Here is a 17794-nt window from a genome sequence, read left to right on the forward strand (position 1 = left end):
TGCTTAATCTAATCAGAATTATAGGACAATTTGCTATTGGTGTCCTGAACATACATAAATTGTTGATCGAAGGCTCTTAAGCAGTGTTGCCAACTCCTCAGTAAGGAAAGTATCTATTGGCTGTCCTAAAAGTTGCTAGAAGTCGCTAAATGACGTCATCACATAATTTGCATAATCAACATTTTGCATGTAATTATAATGGACGCTGTAGGAGAGGAATAACGTCGTGGGAGAGACAAAAGTGTGTAAAACCTAAATATGTTTAGAACTCCCAAATGAACTTTCTTCTGTTGATTCTTGGTTTAGTTGTTTTTATTTTGCCATTGAAATAGTTCATCACTTCTCAAAATAAAAAGTCGCTAGAAGCTTTTGATAAACAAAGTCACCAAGAGGATTTGGAAAGTTGCCATGTTGGCAACCCTGCTCTTAAGTCTGGCATATTTAAACTACATAAGTATATAAATAAAGTGTTACTTGTGTTTTCATAGTGTGGATGCAGCTAAAGAGGATGGGTCACTTGGTTGACTGATAAATGACGACCATAATGCCAAGATGAAGTACTTCACGGTGCAAGGGAAGCCCCACCTGTGTTTGTTTGCAGTACGAGACATAAGTCCAGGAGAGGAGATCACCTATAATTATGGCCATGGAGGTGGTCAATATTTTACTTTGTCAAATAGATAGCAATCTTAAAGGAACTGGTCTAACTATAGAAGATTTCACACACATTAAATACTGTGTTCAGTTTGAACATCACTTTTACAACATTATTCACAGTTAGTTGATATACTAACAAACTACTTCACTCCCAATGCAAACATCAAGTGTGCTGAGTGTATTACAGTAGAACATTTATTTTTACTGTCTCTCATTGGTCTGGTGTTTGTTGTTAAAATCAGCAGAAACCTGGAGGAAAGACTTCGGAGGGGCAGCATGGTGAGGGATCTCCCACATCAGAGCCTTCTACAAGTACTCAAAAGGCGGCCAACACGTCTGAGTCATAAAAAGGCGTATGCAGGTTCATCAACTGGTCTGCTCAAAAGCTTTGGAAAGGTAAGTGTAGTGTGTTGTTTCATGATATGTATAACAGGTTTGAAGCAACATATTGATGGTAGGTGTCGATATATTTAACTTTTTCTTCTTAAATGTAATATTGCATATTTAATTTTAATGTTGCTGATGTTGTGCCAGTTACAAAACGCTGAGATTGACAATTGGCTTCTTATTTGTTCCCAGTAAAACTCAACCTGTTCAGTGAGGTCCATAGTTTCAGTTGTCCTTTCAGTAGACTTGCATGAGAGCCAAGAATTAATTTAATTTGAGGTAAACTATGTTCACATGTAATCACTTTCTCTCATTTACTAGTTTTCCACGGGTATTATTTCTGTTATGATTACCATCAAAGGATATGATCATTTAAGGTGAAATAAAGATGAACACAACTACATAGCCACATCCACTTAACAGGCATACAGTGTAAATGGTGGATTGTATATTTACATCTGATGGATGGGGACCCTGTTACCCTGTTAATTATACTGTGCTACTACAAGCCAACTCTTGGTATTCTGGCTAGCCACAAATTCCCCTTTTACAATTGAAGATGTATGTCTTACAAAACTATCCAGTGAGGTTCAAAGCAAAGGTTTCTTCTGTCTTTTTGTCAACAGTAGGATGTCTTCTTTAATTCAAGCCCCAAATATATACCGGTCTATTTATTGTCCCTTTTCTTTCCTGCTTTATCTGCTACAGATGAAGACTGAAGATTGCTACTTGGCTCTGGCTATCTGGTAGGAAACCGAGTGGTCACATCTACCACAAGTGTGGACTCAAAATATACAGATCAGTCACTGACCTGCTCTCTGGGTATTTCCTCTGGTTACAAGAGGTGAAGATACAGGTGTGAAGGGTGAAGACATTCTACTTTGGTTGGCCTGGCACTGACAATCTCATATATGAATGGGATAACAATATTTTTTACAGGCCTAAAAAAAGATCAATCATGTTTTAGTCTTTTTGGATTTTATAGGAATAAGTAATCAATTAAAACCATGAAAAAAATAATAGTGACCTCCTGCAGGTAGGCATTGTCTATGTTAAAATTGGTATACCATTCATGATTGCAGCAGATTGTTTTTCCGACTTTTTCTTATTGGTGCAATGAGCATGATTATCATTTTCAAATCCAAATCTGCAGAACGTTGGAAGACAGAACTCTCTTCATTTTTAATCTCTTTGCTTGTGTTTTTTTTTTTTTTTGTAGATGAGCACTGAGAATAACCAAAATCAGCTCACCAGTCCAAGTCCGATGGATCCAGTTGTCCACAGTGAAAAGGTAAATTAAATGTCACATTGATATTGGATTTAAATGGATTTTCTCTTAGGACTCCATAGATATCAACATGTAAATATGAAATATGTTGCTCCAACTTTCTGACACAAATAAATCTTACAGTAAAGGTTTTGCCAACATTGTGAAAAACATCAGCTAGCATATTTATACATGAACACGCCTGTATTACGCATATTTATACATGTACACGCGTGTATTACGCATATATATGCATGTACACGCATGTATTACGCATATATATGCATGTACACGCGTGTATTACGCATATTTATGCATGTACACGCGTGTATTACGCATATATATGCATGTACACACGTGTATTACGCATATTTATGCATGTGCACGCGTGTATTACGCATATATATGCATGTACACGCGTGTATTACGTATATTTATGCATGTACACGCGTGTATTACGCATATATATGCATGTACTGGCGTGTATTACGCATATTTATGCATGTACACACGTGTATTACGCATATTTATGCATGTACACGCGTGTATTACGCATATTTATGCATGTACACGCGTGTATTACGCATATTTATGCATGTACACTCGTGTATTACGCATATTTATGCATGTACACGCGTGTATTACGCACAATTATGCATGTACACGTGTGTATTACGCATATATATGCATGTACACGCGTGTATTACGCATATATATGCATGTACACGCGTGTATTACGCATATATATGCATGTACACGCGTGTATTACGCATAATATGCATGTACACGCGTGTATTACGCAGATTATATGCATGTACACTCGTGTATTACGCAGATTTATGCATGTACTCGCGTGTATTACGCATATTTATGCATGTGCACGCGTGTATTACGCATATTTATGCATGTGCACGCGTGTGTTACGCATATTTATGCATGTACATGCGTGTATTACTTATATGCATGTACACGCGTGTATTACGTATATTTATGCATGTACACGAGTGTATTACGCATATTTATACATGTACACGCGTGTATTACTGTATTTCTGTTTGTGTGATATTGTTTTCTACTTTGCATATCTTACAGGATAGGATGCTGGTGAAGAACCTGGGTCCAGAAGAGGGCCAAAGAAAGTGTGGTCTAAGGCTGATTTCAGAGATCACATATGTAAAGGAAAACTGGCCACCAAAACTGAATGCAGTCACGGCACGCTGGTGGAAGGTCCTGTGTTACCACAAAGAACGGTGCAGAATATAAGGGACTTTGTGAGAAACTGAGGAATAGCTGCAAAGAGGCAGTCACAGAAACAAAAGCTGTAAACCCACTGGCTACTATTGTAGTTATTTTTCTGTGTGTGTTGTGGTTATACCGATGACTTCATGTGTTTTATGAAGCAATCCGTTTCAACACGTTCTTTATGTTATAGCAGAAAACTAATGTCGGTTGAAAAGAGTTGTGAACCAACAGGCAAACATTAGTGTTATTTTATTTTTTATATTGTTGTCTTTATGGTCAGGAGAAAGTGCACTTGTTTTTACACGCTTGTTTTATTCAAATATTGTTAATATGAGAATGAGTTGTGCCTCAAAAACATTAAATACAACATACATACACGCCCTCTGGTGGACGACTAGGGAAATTGCAGCTGACTTGGAAAAGAAAGCCACTGGTCAACACAATTTCAGCACCATGGCCATGGACAGCTCTCCATACAAAACACTAACAGGTGTTGTTTAACCCTCCTATTGTGTTCGGGTCAAATCTGACCGATTTACTACTTTCATCAATCATTAATATTTTGTTTTACATCTGATTGCTTCAAGGCCTTATGATATCCTCCATAGTAGGCATTTCAACATATAACATTTCTGATCACCACTTTCAGTCAACTTTGTTACATCCATGGTGTTCCCGGTCAAAATTGATTATTAATGGGTAACTCTAGATTAATTTCATCCAACAGATAGCACACACACACACACTCTGAACAATCAGGTATAATTTATGGGAACCCATTTTTCTCATGTGCTTATTCCCCCATTTTTTTCAAATCTTCTCACACACCCCGTATATACAGCCTTTATTTGTGCCTTGCTCTCATTTTACTCTGTGAGCACAATGAGTGGGCAACCGATTAGGCAATTATCTGTCAGAGAGGTTCTTGACCAAATCTTTGAACCAGATGAAGTTGAAGTTGACCCAGAAATAAAGGAGGATGTCTCAGAAATGGAAGACAACATCGATCCTGATTGCAATCAAGACTTTTGTGAGACTGACCGGTCAACAGATACTGAGGAAGAGGCACCTGTGGAAGCACCTTCCCTGCACACCAGCCTCTACCACTCTGGTTAGGAGTCTGCAAGCCCTAGCCGCTGCCCTGGCCGCTCTCCCCCAACAACGACAGGGGCAGAAAAGGAAGAGACGCAAGCTCTGTGCCCCTAGAGACAATAAAACAAGCCTTAAATGCTACAAATGTGATGCTTATGTTTGCAAGGCACACTCCGACATGATGGTAAAATGCCAGTCCTGTGTGTAAACACACACTTGACTATTATTTTTGATGTTCTGATGTTCTATCAATTTTGGTCTCTGTTTTGTTTAGTTTTTTTACAATAAATGTTAATTACATTACAATTGTTTTATTTTCAGTGTATATTCTTTATATATTTAGTGCAGTTGTTCACGTAAACCAGTAGTCTGAGACATTGTTTACAGCTTACAGCTGTGTTAGATCAAATTTGGTGATGATTAATGGTTTTTGTGTTGATGTAAGAGCTGTTAAAACAGACAGGTCAAATTTGACCGGGAACACCAAAGTAAGGGGGGAGAAACGAACACAAGAGGAGGGTTAAACTGGTTTAAGGATGTGAGTGACATGTGTCGCCCTGTGCTGAGTATCATGTTGCTGTCACAGAAGAGACTGAACACATTTGATGTTTTTTGTGACCATGATTTCACTACAATTTCACCAAAACGCAGAGTTTAAACTTTATTAAAATGTGTGAGACTATTTCTTTGATCTCTTAGACTTAGCCTATATATTTCTCTGAATATGTTTGGTTTCATTTCAACTTTTAAATTGTTCTTGGAGTAGTGAGTAAGAATAATCCTGCACCTTTATTAACAGAACAGAACTCTATTCCTGACTCATCTGAAAGTAAGCCAAGCTAAAGCTAAATACGGCTGCCCCTTCAGCCGTCCCTATGGATCACCTTACCGCAGAGAAGGTTAGCCTGCTCTCCTCCATGCTCTCTATGGATACCCGTTTCCTTATTAACAGAATTATTTTCAATCTGAGCCATACCACGACCTAATTACCCTGCTCAGTTCTGGCCAGTGGCCAGCTCTCATCTGTTGATTGTAGGAACTAATTCCTCGTGAAGTAAGATGTAAAGGGCACAGAGAGAGAAGTCATAGGTCCTGGAGCTCACATCCAGGTGTGGCATTTGGAGCTGAGCCCCCCTCCCCCTGATGCTTGTATTCGTGTCCGTGGTCTTAATTAAAGTGATATTTTGAGAGAGGAGGTTCTGTTTGTTCAGTTAATGAACCCCACTATTCTCTGCGGGCAAATGGAAATGCAAGCACTCCAATTAGCATATGTTAGCATTTTACTATGTTTATTCCTCGCCGTGGAAAACAGCTTACCAAGGCGAAAAGCTTTCCACCCTTGTAGGAGTAGCTGTGGAACTTTTTCACCTCAAAATAATTGACTCAAGCTAATTAAACATAGATCTGGGAAACTTACATCTAAATGCTTTATGCATGTAGATAGACCAAATCTGTGATTGAGTGCGTGGGTGCACAGAGTGCACGCAGGTTGAGTTTTATAAATTACACATGTATGTTTAAGAGACATAAGAAAGAACATATGAAAAAAATACTTTATTTTCATAAATGTATACAGTACATGTGTGGGGAAAGTCCCCCCTCTTTACAGTTGTCTGCATCATGTTGCAGCTTGCATATACATGATCATACTATTTGTCATATTCACACAAGCTCTGTTAGCAAACAAACATACAAAAAGAAAACACTTTTTCTTTTCATATAACCAAAAATATAAATTCATAAGTATGTGCAAAATTATTGTCCACTAATGCTTTTTAAAACATTTTGGATGTAATTGCTGCTGCAGTTTGATTGTCTAAATTATAAGAATAATAGGCAGACACATACATTGACTATGTTGCAGTGGCATGTCACATAAATAGCCATCAGACTTCATTTCCCTTCAGCATTTTAGCCCAAATGGATTGTTCACTTATTCCTCTTTTGCATATCCTCTGTATTGTTCATCCCACTTGTCATATGTTTATTCACTAAATGGTCTATTCCTCAGTTTTCATTTGAGGTTATCCGCCATCTTATTCATCCGTTCGGACAGTCATTGAAAAGTCAGTCATTGTACAGGTCATTATTTATAATCGCAGCCTCTCCCTGGGGGGACATCTGAAGACGCCGCTTCTTTCCAAAGGTGGAGAAGGAATTGTGGACGTCCAGCTCGCTTCGCTGTACTACGGGCCTCAGGGTGCAAAAGCCTGATGGTGTCCCAGGGATATACACATTGTGGTGGTAGTCAGGTGGTGGGTGTGGGTGTGGGTGCGGGTGAGTGTTCGGGTGAGTGTTCGGATGAGGGTTCGGGTGAGGGTTTGGGTGAGGGTTCGGATGAGAGTTCGGGTGAGGGTTCGGATGAGAGTTTGGGTGTGGGTGTGGGTGTGGGTGCGGGTGCGGGTGTGGGTGCAGGTGAGCGTGAGGGTGAGGAGGTATTGATGGCTGTTGTTGTTGGGGAGGAGGTGTGCACAGAGGAGTCCAGGGTCGAGAGGGGACCCCACTGGTTGAAGGAGACATCTTATAGTCTGTAGTATGATATAGATAGGGAGAGAAAAAAAGAGAAGAAGCAACTACTTAATTATTCAATATTGACTTCAGGCTGTAGTGCTATTTTCATTAGCATAGCACTTTTCTAAAACAAAGTTTAGTGCTTTGCAGTCAGGACAATAAACAATGACATCAGCAACAATAATACCACAACAGAGCCATAATGAACGAGTATGAATATAACCTGCTGCGGCTGTTATTGGTAGAGGAGATGAGTTAAGACGATACCAACAAACATATTAATAAGGGAAAAACTAAAGAAAACACAATGACATTACATAAAAGCACAGAGATGTGCTGTGTTGTATACAATGCATGTGTGTACATAACATACTGTAAATGCATACGTAACCCTCAGTGGTAAGTAGGCTTATCTTTTACTTAAGTACAATTTGTAATACCACAGTGTAGAAATACTCTGTTAGAAAAAAACACAAGTTCAAATTTATACTTAAAAGTATCAAAAGTACACATTATGCAGAATTGCCCATTTCAGAATAATGTATATATTATAATATTTATATATAAAATATATTATAATATACATACTGTATATAATATATATATATATATATATATATATATACATACATAATATTCTTATCTTTCTTCACCTATCATATTCTATTTTATTAAAAAGAAAACAATATTTGCCTCTTATTCTTAGTGGAAAAAACAGAGAATAGAAATATTCAAATAAAACATAAGCACCTCAAAATTGTACAGTGTTTCAGTAAATGTTACTTTCAAACACTGGTGGAAGTACATGTGTGAAGCTTTGATGAAAGCTGTTAGTGGTCCACTGTGTTTTGCCTCTTACCTTTCATCCCTCTCATCTGAGTGCCCCAAGTCCAGTACTGTCCAGGCGCCATGGAGGTGACGTAGTTTTCTGGGTCTGCATGCATGGCCTTACGCATGAGGGTGCCATCCATGTTGATAGAGTTATAACTGCAAACAAGATACCAGTCTGTAATGACAACATACTTCACTCGTATGTAAATGCAATGTACATTGTGACATGAATGATCTCCATACAGGCTGTGTACATCAGCTCATTGTGTGAGCATGTTATGCTTCAGTACAATGGCTTTACATTGATATGACACACAAAATGGTACCTTTTAATAGAGGAGTTCTGATTCTTTGTGAGGGTCCAGTCTGTGTTTGGCTGCTTCAGCTGTAGCAAAAGAGAATGACATAATTTAATATAAAACATATATATATATATATATAAATCCTCATGTTAAGGTGGGCCTTCCAGGTCTATTTTGAGAAATGTCTCTTTTCAAAATAAGTCTCAATCAAAGTGTTCTTGATAACAAGCGACGCCTGTTCATTCTATCCTCTTGGATCAGTAGAGGTCAGTGATAATTGACATGAGGAGCAGTCTATCTTTGTGCTTGTCCTGAAATGGAGACATGACTCTTCACATGGTTCGCGGCTGCCGCCCTGTGGATGTTTGGCAGAACGGGATCTTTAGGAGCGGATGTGCTGTTGCCTTCAGCTACGACTCGCCTGTCACTTAGTTTAGCTTCTATCGTCTGTGGCGCAGCGTGAGGGGTGAAAGAGAGCTCCCGACTGATATTTATTCCGGGGTTGAGACTCCTAGTATGGATTGCACGCTCTATTAATTCCCTTAAAGTTGTTAACACGGAGAATGCGACGTAAGCGTATTATTAGAATCGGTATTCAAAATACACTCCCCGCCAACAACGCACAAAACCAATTAGAACCCCACCGGGATGAAACAAAACATGATTTTAATCTTCAAAGGAAACCGTGCCAGGGAGGAAATTAAGAAAATTACACACGTCATTGTTTTGTGGATTTTATACATCATTTTACATTAATATTTGCCTGATGCTCCTCGAGCAAGGTTTTTAATTAAAAGTCTCAGAGAGCCTTGAAAAGTTTGCGGCCCCTTGCAGCTGTAAATGCACAACCCGAACACGCAAACACGTGCACGCACCTGTCCTGCTTGTCTTACACGCGTTGGTGTGTCTTTAATCTCTCATTTCACCTTCAATTCGTCAATTTAAGCTGTTGCTTTGTGTAATGCTCAAATAGTTTCATTGAGATTTGTCTTTGAGGTTTAATGTGTCACTGACGACCTCACGACGACTCATGTGTGTACGCTGAGGGACACCACCGGGTGAATTAGGGGAACCAATTAAAGACAGGAAGGACACTTTCTCCTCAAGGACCATAGCTGCAGGCAGAACAATCACCATGACCTCGAAATCCCTCTTGTGGCCAGAGGTGCATGTGCCAGTGACCGAGCTGACATTTCTCAGTCTGCCTGGTGGAGTCTGGTGTCATGGCTTTGTCTCTCAGCGAAAACAGGGTGGCGACAATGAACAATACGCACATATTTACGGACTGCTGCCCCGTCTATTAGAATTAGAAAAACACTGGTGTAGTGTAGACATCCTGCCTCTGTAAATTCCCTTTCTCCTTGTCTCCTTCCTTCCCCCACCTTCGAAGCCACCCCTCCTGTTCCCCACCCTTGCTCGACAAATATGAAGCTCTCTCGCTCTCTCTCTCTCTCTGTCTCTCTCTCTCTCTCTCTCTCTCTCTCTCTCTCTCTCTCTCTCTCTCTCTCTCTCTCTCTCTCTCTCTCTCTCTCTCTCTCTCTCTCTCCTTGCATTCAGAGGACAACGTCGGGGCCGATCTACAGGCGGCCCACGTCTCAGTCCAGCCATGTCCTTGCCCCCTCCCCTCTCGATGTCCTCCCCTGTCTCCCCAAAACCGTCCATTTGCCATTTTTCATCAATAATGGACAGCCCCCCTTGCGAATACGCCACATTGTGTGTAGTATAATGGTTCAGCCGTGCTTGTGCCCTTGAGGCATAGTTAGTGAGGTTATCTGTCCTATATTGTTAGTTTGAGGACAAGAAGGCGTGCCACAAACCCGACTGGTCGAGAAAGAATCGTCTGAACCCAAGGCCGATGGAATTCAAATAGCTGCCATTCACCTTGTCCGTCTCCAATATAACCTTGACTTTTTGTTCATCAGATGTACTGGAAGTATGTGTGTGTGTGTGTGTGTGTGTGTGTGTGTGTGTGTGTGTGTGTGTGTGTGTCCTCACTGCATGAAAAGTATGTGGCAATGATACTGGATGATATATTAACCTCCCAGGTTTACAAACTATTATAATTAAGTTCATGATTTATTTTATTAGTTTAAGCTTCTTTCAGGTGTAATTATTTAGCAAAGCGTCGACACAAAACACCTGGAAAGGTTACCAAGACTGAATAGAGGAGTCAACTTGAACTACATCTCCTCTTCCTCTCACGGAGTAATTGATATCTCACTTCATTCTATACAGATGATAAGACACGGTATGCGCACAGAATATGCTCCGTGCAAGATAGGGCTTTACACTTTCATTACCATTTCAATTAAATTGTAACCTCACGTCGTCTCATTTCATTTCCCGGGTGCAGCACATTAAACAGCACACTTAGGATCAATTATTGCCATAATTATAAAAACAGTGGAGACAACATGCTGTGAAACACACACTAACTAAGAAGAGAAGAGAAGAAAACCTTTTCTCAGTTTTTGCTCAAGTTGAGTTTAAATATGTGTGGCAAGCATGATTTGACCTTCATGGGAGAATGTCACAGTCTAGATACTTACCAGATATAAAACAGAGATAGGTTTGTTTTGGCAGTGAGTGAAACAGACGGATTTAAATGAAAAGCATACGCTATCGCGTCTCAAACTATACGCTGATTTCACTGTACCTCATTGGGAGTAGTTGCTCCGTTGTTCACAGATGCGCTCCGGCTTTGCGCGTTCCACGAGTTTTCTGCGCTCTTCGCCTCGTTGTTCCTCGGCGTGCTGCCGGGGCTGCACGGCTTCAGAAACATAAAGTCACTTTTGGCTGATTCTGGAGTCAGGCACACTTTATAACAATAGGACTGCGAGAGACTGCTGTTTCCATTCACCTCCATACAGTTCGTAGGGACTTTGGCCGCAGATGAAATCTGCAGGTTGAGGTTGGATTTTTTGAACACCTCCGGTGGCGGATCGGGCTGAAACCCCCCGCAACAGCAGCAGGCGAAAGGAGGGAGGTTGTACCCGCTGAGTGTGTCCCTGTCCTTGTAGCACTTGACCGCAGCTAGCACGATAATAGCCACAAGGAATATTAAAGATATTGTGCTCAGTGACACGATCAAGTAGAGAGCGAGGTTTGAGGGGGGCTGTGGGCTGAGTGTGAGGTCTCCGAAATCTGACAGCGACTCGGGTACGCTGTCTACCACTGTGAGGATAATGGAGACTGTGGCGGAGAGCGGCGGCTGTCCGTTGTCCTTGACTAATATTACCAGTCTTTGCCTTGTTGTGTCTTTTTCCACCAGCCGGCGAATAGTCCTTATTTCGCCCGTGTACAGAGCCACACTGAACAGCCCCGGGTCTGTAGCCTGCAACACCTGATAGGATAGCCGGGAGTTTTGCCCTGCGTCTGCGTCTAACGCTGTTATTTTGGTAACCAGGTATCCAGCGTCTACTGACCGCGGAACCACCTCTGTGGCCACGGTGCCGTTTTTTGGCAGCGGGGATACAATAACAGGTGCATTGTCATTCTGGTCCAAGACAAAGACGTTGACTGTGATATTATTGGCGAGAGGAGGGAAACCAGCATCCTGCGCCTGGACCAGAATCTGAAAGTTTCTAAGTTGCTCATAATCAAAAGAGCGCAGTGCATATATATTGCCGTTGTCAGAGTTGATTGAGACATAAGTGGACACGGGCATGCCCTGAATCTGACCCTCTAGAATAGAATAAGACAGATATGCGTTCTGGTTAGAATCGGGGTCGAATGCAGTTACAGAGCAAATGGAAGCGCCCGGGGCATTATTCTCGGTCACATAAACTGTGTATGAAGGTTGAGAGAAGCGCGGGGGGTTGTCATTAATGTCAGATACTTGAACGAGGATTGTTTTCCTGGTGGAGAGCGAAGGAGAGCCCAAGTCTCGGGCTGTGAGGGTGATGTTGTACTCGGACACCGCTTCCCTGTCCAGAAACTCGCTCGTCACCAGAGTGTAATAGTTTTTAAAAGAGGAATGGAGCTGAAAGGGGACGTTGCTCGGTATTTGGCAGTCAACGTTTCCGTTCTCTCCCGAGTCCCGGTCCATTACACTGATAACGGCTATCACCGTGCCCGGTGGCGCGTCTTCCTGCACAGGAGTGGAAACTGATGTGAGGATGACTTCGGGCGCGTTGTCATTCAAATCCATGATGTCTACAAGCACTTTACTGTGTACAGCCACAGCTGAGGGCCCCCTGTCTTTTGCCTGCACATACAGCTCATATACACTGGCTTTCTCATAGTCCACAATGCCCTTCACTCGGATTTCGCCAGTATACGGGTCCACGCTGAACAGTTCGCGCACCTTGAGGGGTGCATGCCCGCTAAACGCGTAGGTCACCTCCCCATTCGAGCCTTCATCCAGGTCTGTGGCGTTCAGTTTCAGCACCAGCGTCCCTCTCGGTGCGTTCTCCACCATGCTAGACCGGTAAACCGAGCGGTCAAATACGGGCACGTTGTCGTTTGCGTCTAACACTGTAATAGTTATCAGTGCTGTCCCAGAGCGTTCCGGTGACCCCCCGTCAAAGGCAGTCAGAACCATTTCATGCTTTTTCTGCTGTTCCCGGTCCAATGGGGTGTCCAGCACAAGCTCAGCAAACTTGCTCCCATCGTTGCGTGTCTGGATATTCAGTACAAAGTGCTCGTTTGCGCTTAGCTGATAGGAGCGTAGAGAGTTGGTGCCCACGTCCTGATCCTGTGCGCTCTCTAACGGGAAACAGGAGCCGGGAGCAGCCGACTCTGTGATGTCAATATTAAACTCGCTCCATGGGAAACTGGGGGAGTTGTCATTCACATCTACAATTTCCACTTCCACTCTGTACAGTTCTAATGGGTTTTCAATGACCACTTGTAAGTGTAAAAAACAGTTTGGGCTTCGTTCACACAGCTCCTCTCTGTCTATCTTTTCGTTGACGAAGAGTATGCCATTCTCCAAGTTTACTTCTAAATACTGCCTCTTTGCGCCAGAGACTATACGAAACCGACGGGCTGACAGCTTGGCCACATCCAAGCCCAGGTCTTCGGCGATGTTGCCCACAAAAGCTCCATGCTCCAGCTCTTCGGGAATGGAGTACCGAATTTGCGCAAGAACCAGGTCCACTACACACGCGCACAGAAGTAGACATACAACCAGCCCAGTCACCGGTACCCAGCTGCCTCTGGAGAGCTTGTGATCCATTTCAGCGGCGTGCGTAAAATCACCTCACCCGGACATTGTTCGCCTCATAAAGCCATTCAACTGTACAGCTAAAACGTACATACAAAAGCAGAGCATGTCCCAAAAAAAAAAATCTTCTGTTAAGTTTGTAACATCTACGTATGTGTTCGGATAAGTTTACTGAGTTAAGGTGAGGGGACGGGAGAGGAGAGGAGAGTGAAAACAGCTCTCTCTCTCTCTCTCTCTCTCTCTCTCTCTCTCTCTCTCTCTCTCTCTTGCACTCTGTTGTGCTCCACGCGCAACACTGGTGGTGTGTGAACGGGGGAGGCTCGCGCTTTGATTTTCCAGTGTATTAGACACCCGGAGGAGCTGGTGGGGAGGCGTGTGTGTGTGTGTGTGTGTGTGTGTGTGTGTGTGTGTGTGTGTGAGAGAGAGGGAGGGAGAAAGAGAGGAAGGGAGAGAGAAAGAGAGGGGGTGGACGTAGCTTCTCGCAGCTCCGTATTGGAGGACGCCGACGCGAAGTGCGACTCTAATTACTGTAGACGTTTAACCCTTTCTCATCCTCGTGTCTCTTCATCTGACCCATTAAAGAGACGCGAAGGCGTACATTTGACACCAGACGTCAGAGACAGATTTGGATTAGGACACAAATTGTGTTGTGGGTGTCGTTTTCTAGGCTGTATTTAATAGATGAGGATGGACAAGGTTTGTCTTGGTCACTACATTGACCTATAGGCCCAGGATGGCCGTGGCAGCTAACATTAGTTTACTTTAGCTACAGAAAAATATAAACTTTTCATTCCAGGATTACACTATTACAATGTTGCAGTACAAAAAACAAACAAACACACGAGCCTAAGCCTTCATTCGCCTTGCCTCAGATGGGCCAGTGGCCATTGGCAGTGTGCTCCTGGGATTCTATAATGCTGTTTAATGAGAGCCCTTTGAAGATGAATGCCCACATTGCAAAAACAGTCCCATTCATTAATCATCACACACGAATTAGGTTTTACAAAAAGAATCTTTGATGGGTCAGGATATTCCGTTTTAATCAATATTCAAACACGTACATGCTGGAGCTTTAAATGATTAGTGACGATCACCAGCGGGTGATACTACCTTACAAATACGCGTTACACGACTTTAATTCACTTAAGTAGGTCTGAAAATGTATCAACATAATCAACATAAAAGCAATGTCATAAAGCCTTAATCATACTTGTCTCTAATCAGGTATTATTGTTGGGATTAGATAAATATCCCATAGGTAATGTGTTTACAGCTTCAGATGATAGAAAAGGGCGAGCATGGATGCCGAGGGATGTTTTCGAGGACTACAATCTATAAGTGACTACAGTAGATCAAAGTGCCCCATGAACAGTGTAGTTGTTATAGGACAAAGAGGATAACGGCCTCTTTACAGTGCGGCACATGTTTGTTCAGATCTAATCTTTTCTCTGTTAATCCTGGTCAGTTAGACAACCACTGAACCACAGAGAGAGGGAAACTAAAGGATGCCTTTGTGAATTCCGGTTCGTCTCCAGACAGACACGAGTGGCATCCTAATGTAAAACGGTGGCTTGAAATCTCAAAGTCTCTTCTTGGGACTGACGACACAGCTCTGGCCCCCGGGCAGCACTGAGCTTGTTAGCTACTAAGAAAGAGGGAAAAATGCGAGAGGGAGATGAGAGAGAAAGAACAAGACACAAACATTTCTACTTCCTAGGGGCAACATTTTCTTTGTACACTAGACTCTACATTTTCTCCTTAACTGCCCCAAAACCTGAAGAATGCGTCCTCTGTCGAAAATCGTGTTGATGGTTGCTCCTCTGTGAGAATGATCAAGGAAACCAAGTCCCGTTGATGTTTTATGTTGTTGTGATCTTTTCCCTTGAAAAAAAAAATCAAACGGGGCTAGTGGGAATACTTCAACTTTGAGAGAGTGGTTGTTTCTGAGTCATTTCTCTTTTACGCTAACTAAGAGAAGACTAACTTTAGGAATCAGGAGAGGAGAGTTAGGATGCAGTTTCTGTACATATCATGTTCAGTCTGGTATTTAAACGGACTCGACAACAAAGTTTACGATTTATTCTTTCAAACAACTGGGAATGTCATAAAATTATTAAAGTGTTCATTGTGGAATAATATGTTGCATAATAAGTATCACTTGTACTTTTCCCCATTGGCACAAAAAGTGTCCCCGACCTGTCTCTCCAACAAGCAGCCCCCGAAATGCAACACCCTCCCCTTTTCAGGAAAAAAAACCCTAAAATCCTCAGGTTTAAATAAGCAGAAAACACAATCTGCTTGCAGACTTAACCTCAAGCAGATGGTTAAGCTTCTCCAGAAATGATTACATTTCTGGAGAAGAAAAAATCACCACCACCAGTTCCATTGCTTTCCTCTTCTTTTTAATTAACGGAGTGAAGGATTAGTGTGCAGCTATCCGGGATCAACCGTTCTCCGACGGAAGAATACAAATGTTTTGTGATAAATAATCCCAAAGCACTCCGGCCGGCGGTCCCTCGGTGCCTGTTACATTAACATGCATTACACGGAGCATTAAGCTGGTCTCATCCGCCCCTATCGCCTCGCTCACCCTATTGTCCGACAGAAAGACAGTCATTACTTTCTCTGAACTACCGCTCAACAACCACCTGACCGTGACCCGATACTCCGCACTCTGAAGTGAGGGCCACAGGATGAAAAGGTTCCCGTGGGATCAAGGGTGGTAAAGGGCTAATGGTGGAAAAACTTTTCATTCTTGTACGCACTTAAAGTAAACAAGCATATGTTTGACTTTCAAGGGATTTCAGTTGAGAAGGTATAGGCTACGTTTTACTTTACAATGTGCACACGTCAACTACATAATTGCATTTCGTTTGCGATGTTGTGGCGCCATCTACTGGGTATTATCCGACAATGAAAGATGTGTGGCAGTAAGTAGGCCCTGTTGAAGTCTGAGTGACATCTCAGCAACAGGGTGTCGAACAGTGGAAAGGTCTAATTTAATTGAATTTAATTCATTTACAATAATGATCCACTCTATTGGCCAAGTATGTTGACACACAAAGATCATTTAAATAAGATTCTCAGGAGTGATGTACTTATACATCACGCAGATGTACACACATTTACAACTATAGACATACAGCTATATAAACATATAGCAATCGATTAATAAAGATAACAATGTAGCTAATATTTTTTACAACCAATTCACGTTTATAACATACATAGCACAACACAGAATGTGTTTTGACCGAATGGCTGTCCCTAGTCTACACTTTGAAAACTGAATGAAAGCACGAAGGATTCATATCTAAATCATGACCCGCGTCTTTAACCATTATAGTTATATATAGAATCACCCAAGTCTTCAAAGCGTCTCGGACATAAAGGCCTTTTAAACATGAAGACATGTCATAAAAACAACTCTACTCATCAACCACCAGTGTAAAGGCCTTTATTGTGTGTTTCAGCCTACAGTCTTCCTCCGGCTCATTTGAGAAAACATACTCAAAGTGATATTATAATAAAACATATCCAATCTGATATCCAATAAACTTTAAGAAGCAGGACTTTTACACATACAACATATGACTACAAGTGAGTTTCGCATACAGGGTGTTTTGGTGAGAGTGAGGATGAGGTGTGTTACTATTGGATCTGGCAATAAATCTCCGCAGACTGGATCCATTTTTTGGATTGTATTCCCCACCCCGAACATGCATCTCACAAGCATTAAATACATAAAACTATATAAAACACGCATCATTAAAAGCTCATTAATAGATGTCTCCCGAAGCACCTATCAGGATTTTTCTATTATTTCTCTGCAGTTGTCACTTTGTCCCCATCAGAGGCCATTATTTATTGTCAGTAGTGTTTTGTGTCTTATTTTCATCCGTGGTCTTAGTTCGCCATCTACCGGATTGATATAACAGCTACTGTGGAGAAAGAGTGAACACACTATACATTGTTATAACTAATAGTTGTGTGTCTTGTGTTTGTTATTACCCTTGTCTGTAGAGGTTGACTTTATATATAAAAATGTTTTCTATGTTTAGGTTTAACATCTGGTGGAGGACTACTGATTTTTTCTTCTGTCCTGTTAAATAATGAGCATTGTCCCTAACCAAAAAACCCCCCACATTCAATTAAACTAGATTATCAGCAGTCGTTTTAATGTCAGTTGCCTCGCCCATTATAACAATTAGTTTATTTATTTTTTATTATAGTTGGGTCGAAGTATGTGATAATGGTATTACACGTGGGCTTAGGGCTTAATGACAACTGAAAAACAGCTTATTCTGTAGAGCAGAAATGCCTAATGGACTGCTTAAA

General features: G+C 41.7%; 1 protein-coding gene and 1 long non-coding RNA gene across 2 annotated transcripts; one reads left to right on the forward strand and one right to left on the reverse strand.

Annotated features, from left to right (window-relative positions):
- Positions 1–950: 950 nt before the first annotated feature.
- LOC115014752 (uncharacterized) lies at positions 951–5290 on the forward strand. The gene is made up of 4 exons (XR_003832938.1): positions 951–1053; positions 1753–1790; positions 2264–2335; positions 3404–5290. It is a non-coding gene; the product is annotated as an uncharacterized LOC115014752 (long non-coding RNA).
- Positions 5291–6184: 894 nt separating this feature from the next.
- Positions 6185–13613, reverse strand: LOC115014912 (protocadherin-10). The gene is made up of 4 exons (XM_029442043.1): positions 10946–13613; positions 8314–8372; positions 8016–8143; positions 6185–7173 (listed from the first exon to the last, which is right to left on the reverse strand). Exons 1-4 carry the CDS (start codon positions 13466–13468, stop codon positions 6713–6715), a joined length of 3171 nt encoding a protein of 1056 aa, XP_029297903.1. The 5' UTR covers positions 13469–13613; the 3' UTR covers positions 6185–6712.
- Positions 13614–17794: the final 4181 nt, after the last annotated feature.

Source organism: Cottoperca gobio, chromosome 10 (genome assembly GCF_900634415.1).
Source record: "Cottoperca gobio chromosome 10, fCotGob3.1, whole genome shotgun sequence".
In the NCBI taxonomy this organism is placed as follows: Eukaryota; Metazoa; Chordata; class Actinopteri; order Perciformes; family Bovichtidae; genus Cottoperca; species Cottoperca gobio.

Bases quoted from the DNA above. Each gene is read 5' to 3' on its own strand.
- LOC115014912 (XM_029442043.1), bottom strand. From the start codon at position 13,468: ATGGATCACAAGCTCTCCAGAGGCAGCTGGGTACCGGTGACTGGGCTG. The intron at 8,373-10,945 runs GTACAGTGAAAT...CTTTTGCTACAG, and splicing joins GAGCAACTACTCCCAATGAG to CTGAAGCAGCCAAACACAGA. The intron at 7,174-8,015 runs GTAAGAGGCAAA...ATCATACTACAG, and splicing joins TCAGATGAGAGGGATGAAAG to ACTATAAGATGTCTCCTTCA.